General features: G+C 36.0%; 1 protein-coding gene across 1 annotated transcript; it reads right to left on the minus strand.

Annotated features, from left to right (window-relative positions):
- Positions 1-3,809: 3,809 nt before the first annotated feature.
- Positions 3,810-4,934, minus strand: LOC109219869 (ATP-dependent DNA helicase PIF1-like). The gene is made up of 2 exons (XM_019384336.1): positions 4,784-4,934; positions 3,810-4,630 (listed from the first exon to the last, which is right to left on the minus strand). The coding sequence occupies exons 1-2, from the start codon at positions 4,932-4,934 to the stop codon at positions 3,810-3,812; spliced, it is 972 nt and encodes a 323-aa protein (XP_019239881.1).
- Positions 4,935-5,145: the final 211 nt, after the last annotated feature.

A 5,145-nucleotide genomic window follows, 5' to 3' on the forward strand; every position in this document is an offset into this window, starting at 1 on the left:
ACTGTTCTAGTTTTAACTTAAAATTCGATGGCAAATTGCCCTACGCGATCGCGGAAATAGGGATGCGATCGCGAAGGGTACCACTGACTGGTCATCGCGATCGCGTGGAGGGTTACGCGATCGCGTAGAAGAACTACTGGGGGTCCAAGGATTTGGCTTACGCGATCGCGTGGTTCAAGTCGCGATCGCGAAGGAAGACGACTCAGTGCTATGCGGTCGCGTGGGGATGAGCGCGATCGCGAAGAAGGAAATCCCTGTGTAAAAATTGCAGAAAATCTGATATCACCCTAAGTCCAAAACCACCCCGGACACCTCCGAAAACACTCCCGAGCCCTCGGGGCTCCTAACCAATCACACACACTAACTCAATAACATCCTACGAACTTACTCGAGCGATCAAATCGCCAAAATAACATCAAAATCATTGAATCAAGCCTCAAAATCATCATTTCTATTTCAAACTTCATAAACTTCCAACTTTAGATAATTAGGTCCGAAACACGTCAAACGACGTCCGATTTCGACCAAACTTCACAGAAAGCGCTTAAACAATATATAAGACTTGTACCGGGCGTCGGAACCAAAATACGAGCCCGATACCACAGTCTTCTAATAAATTTTCATTTCCATTTTCCTTAATAATTTCAGAAAAACAATTTCACAGAAAAATTCATTTCTCGGGCTCTAGACCTCGGAATTCGACTCCGGGCACATGCCCGAGTCCCATATTTTTCTACGGACCTTCCGGGATCGTCCAATCTCGAGTCCGGGTCCGTTTACCAAAAATGTTGACCGAAGTCAACCTTAAACATATTAATATCAAAATTCTTCAAATTTTTCACAGAATTCACATATTTCAACATAAAAAGCTTTCCGGCTACGCGCCCGGACTGCGCACGCAAATCGAGGCAAGTAAAAATGCGGTTTTCAAGACCTCGGAAGCACACAATGAATGAGGAAACAGGTGATGACCCTTTGGGTCGTCACAAGATATGTTCTGTTTGCAATTGAACATGTCATAATAACAACAATCTAGGTTTATTGGGAAAAAATGAATGAAGACAAATGTTATTCCGTTTCCTACTAATATGTGTTTCTATTCATACTGCTGCAGATGAACAGTTCATGGAAGCTATAAATCGGCAAAGACAGAGATACCAATGATGGTAACTTATTGGTATACAGAAGCTGTGGCATGAGCCACTTTAATAACAGGTAAAATGGAGCAAGATACATGAGCTCTAAATGGTTGCCAATGTGTTGAAACAACAGAATGATTGTACGTTGTTTATAATGCTGTGTTCCAGGAAAGCTTTGCTAACATTATATCATTGTAGTGTATTATTTTTTCTTCTTCTTTTTTCTTAGGTCTTTTTTTCAGAATTATTGTCACTGTTTGTACTATGTTAGCTTATCTTGTTGAAGCTCCTTTTCTTGTTTGGATGTTAAGTAAATTAATATAACTTGACGATTGCTTCAAAAAGTTGACTGGAATACTAAAATTTAAGAGTATAGTTGCAATAAAACCATATATAACAGAGAAAACAGTAAAATTTAGCTTGGTGATTTCTTGCAATATTGTTAATCTTTAAAATTTTATATTGCTAACGTTATTAAATTTTATAATGTTAAGATCAAGTGTTACAAACCTCGACAGGAAGTGAGTGTTTGGTGGTCGCTCAATGTAGAAGGCGTGTGCCAACGAACGTGAGGGGCAGTCAGGACGACAAACTCCTGCAAATTGATACATTATAGACTCCGAATATATACATGAACGATTAGGGATAACAGAGTTTAAGAAATACAAACGATTTACCTTGCAAATGTTGTGCTCTTACACAACAACATTATCATTTAAGAGTTGATGAAATTTGACTTCAAATATACTCGAACAACTGAAGCGATACTTAAAACTCTGTATCTGTTGTTTAAAGTTCGGGCCTTTGATGAGGATGGTAAATTAACAAAAGTGGGTGAAAAAATGGCTCAGTTTCCTTTTGATGCCATGCTGTCCAAGATGATTGTTGAGTCTGAAAAGTAGAAGTCCTATGGGGAGACAATAACAATTGCTCCATTGCTTGTTGTGGGTAATTCAGTGTTGTATCATCCAAACGACTGACAACTCCAAGATGACAGTTTCGCTAATTAAATGTAAATAATAATAAGATATTAAAATCATAGGCAGAAAATATAATTATTACAAATTTGAGCTAAAAGCTGTATGTACCAAATAATTTAGTGTAGTCCACATCAACCTTAGTTATCAATTGGTTTTATGGTTGCAGCTGAAAGACATTCATTGGTAAAAGTAGTATGATGTTTCAGCAAAGGTTGTATTCATCTGAAATTCCTACGAAAGTAGCATTGTTGATTATATGTCTGAAATTAATCTTTCTTGCAATCAGTTAAGTGGTCAAATAGCTAAGGAACGCAGTAATGTTACTGAGATTCGGGCAGTAAACGTGTAACACAAACACATAGCTGGAACAATACTATAAGAATATCAAATGTCCAAAATATAGACATTTTGGACCTGTCATACAACCACTTGTCTGGAAGAATTCCTACACAACTTTTAGAGTTGACAACTCTACCAGTGTTTAGTGTGGCACATAACAATTTAACAGGTAGGACTGGACAGAGTAAAGTGCAGTTTGCAACTTTTAATGAAAGGAGTTATGAGTGAAATCCTTTTCTTTGTGGTCCTCCATTACACATCAAATATATGCCGACTAAAGAGATACCAATATCAGCTCCTGCGCCAAATTGGTGCGAAGATGATACTGGTTTTCTTGAGAAGGAGTAATTTTATATTTCCTTTCTTATGGCATATTCAAATGTAGTGGTCGTAGTGGTTGTAGTCCTTGTGTAAACCCGTATTTGAGTAGTGTTTGGTTTAATTTTGGTGAGTCTTTCAGTTATTCTTGTTACTACGTTGTTGCTACCAAAATTTAAACTTTACATATTAAGGTCATTGATAAGTTAATCATGCCTGAGTTATGTTTCTATACCTTCTACTTTCTTAGTAGCAAGAAAATGATTATCGAGATGCTACTATCTGCTTTCCTAACAAATTCCAAATGAACATAATCATTTGAAAATTCATCAGTGGCATGAGCCACATAAATAACACCGAAAATGGAGCAAGATACATCTGCTGTAAATGGTTGCAAATGTGTTCAAACTACAAAATGATTTTAGGTGTGTTGTATAATGCCGTGTTCAAGGAAAACTTTGCTAACATTATATCATTATGGTGTAGTCTTTTTTCTTCTTCTTTTTGCATAAGACTATTTTCCATATTTTTTTTGGTCCATGCCAAACACACCGAAGTATACCAAAGATGAGTTGGAGTACAAAAATTAGAGACGCAAAAAAAATTAGTAAGTAAAACAAATAGACTTTTAATACCTTTTCATCTTGTAGAACAAATTCAATGAAGAAATTATTGTCTGAGTTGTAACAATGCAGGACTTCCCATAGACGATCAACACGAACTTTCAACTTGTATTGCATCCTCAAAGTTGTTATATCCTTAATGAAAAAAATGCGATTAGCCATCTTTTGCATAATCAGTAAGTTATCTTGAAATCAATTGACAACATTAGGAAGGATAGAATGGAAGTACCGTGTATTAGTAGAAGAAATAAAACTGTCGAAGTGCTTTGTTAGTACATGTAAAAAGTAAGAAGTTAATAGTTTAAAGTAACTAAAAATAGTAACAACTAATGATGATGAAATAAAATATAATCATACCAATTGAAGCTGTTGAGAACAACAAATGTAGCGAAAAGGTATAAGATATGCTTTCATTCTCCAAGTAAATTTCGGAAAACCTCTTTGTAAACCACATTTATTGCTTCATTTGAAATTTGTCCATCTTCATCATAAACCAAAATCTTTAATCCCTTTCTATTTGTAACACGTGATAGAGCAACGTAAAGCTGGCCATGTGTGAAGACTGGTTTTTTCAAATATAAGCCAACATGAGATAAAGATTGTCCTTGACTTTTGTTTATCGTCATTACAAAGGATACAACTATTGGAAATTGTCTTCGTTGGAACTTAAAAGGTATTCTTGCATCAGATGGAGTTAATGACATTCTCGGAATGAACACCTTTTGTCCAGCCATATTTCCCGATAATAGTTTTGCTTCGATAACCCGATTTCCGAGTCTAGTGATGATTAATCTTGTTCCATTACATAGCCCTGAAGATGGGTCTATATTTCTCAATAACATCACTGGGACACCCACTTTCAAAGTAATAACATGATTTGGAATTCCAGAACACTTAATAGTGTTTAGGAATTCAGGTGTATGTACGTGTTCCAAACCTGTAAAAGCATCGTCTGACATGCAAATTGTATCGGAACTCAAAAATGTTTTTGGTTCAGTATGGTTTAGTGATACCATGTATTCATTGATTGATTCTACCATGTCAAGTGTGGGAGCAAGAATTCCTCTTTGTTGCAGGTATGTTATATCACTGCAATGAGTTAAAAAATCTGGATATGTACTTTCCACAATAGCTGAAGTTGGATCGCCAGAATTATTTATGATTAGATCATCAGGGATGTGAACTTTATCAATACCATCAACAGAATTTCCAATGATACCATCACCTATTGCTAAAATCCAATCAGCAAATTATTTTAGATCATTCAAATCTGAATCCACTTTATTTCCTTCCAACCTCATATTTTGTGTTAGCTTTAACACTTGACAGTGATTCCACAAATACGAAGAATTAAGGGCAGCGTTAACAATATCTTGTCTAGTACCTTTTGGAATGACTGGAAGTATTTGTCTAAAGTCTCCACCAAGAACAACCGTTTTCCCTCCAAATGGTCGATCTAAATTGGATGCATCTTTAAATCTAAGAATATCTCTTAGAGTTCTGTCTAGAGCTTCAAAACAATATCTATGCATCATTGGTGCTTCATCCCATATAATTAACTTTGTCTTGACAATCAATTTTGATAAAGGAGTACCTTGTTTGATATTACAGGTTGAATCTTCAGTTGCATTGAGTGGGATTGCAAATCTCGAATGAGCTGTTCGACCTCCTGGTAACAGAAGAGATGCTATTCCACTGGACGCAACTGTTAAAATAATATCTCCTCTACATCTTATGGCAGAAGAT

This window comes from Nicotiana attenuata, unplaced genomic scaffold (assembly GCF_001879085.1).
Source record: "Nicotiana attenuata strain UT unplaced genomic scaffold, NIATTr2, whole genome shotgun sequence".
In the NCBI taxonomy this organism is placed as follows: Eukaryota; Viridiplantae; Streptophyta; class Magnoliopsida; order Solanales; family Solanaceae; genus Nicotiana; species Nicotiana attenuata.

Bases quoted from the DNA above. Each gene is read 5' to 3' on its own strand.
- LOC109219869 (XM_019384336.1), bottom strand. From the start codon at position 4,934: ATGATGCATAGATATTGTTTTGAAGCTCTAGACAGAACTCTAAGAGAT. The intron at 4,631-4,783 runs GTACTAGACAAG...ATTGGATTTTAG, and splicing joins ACTTCCAGTCATTCCAAAAG to CAATAGGTGATGGTATCATT.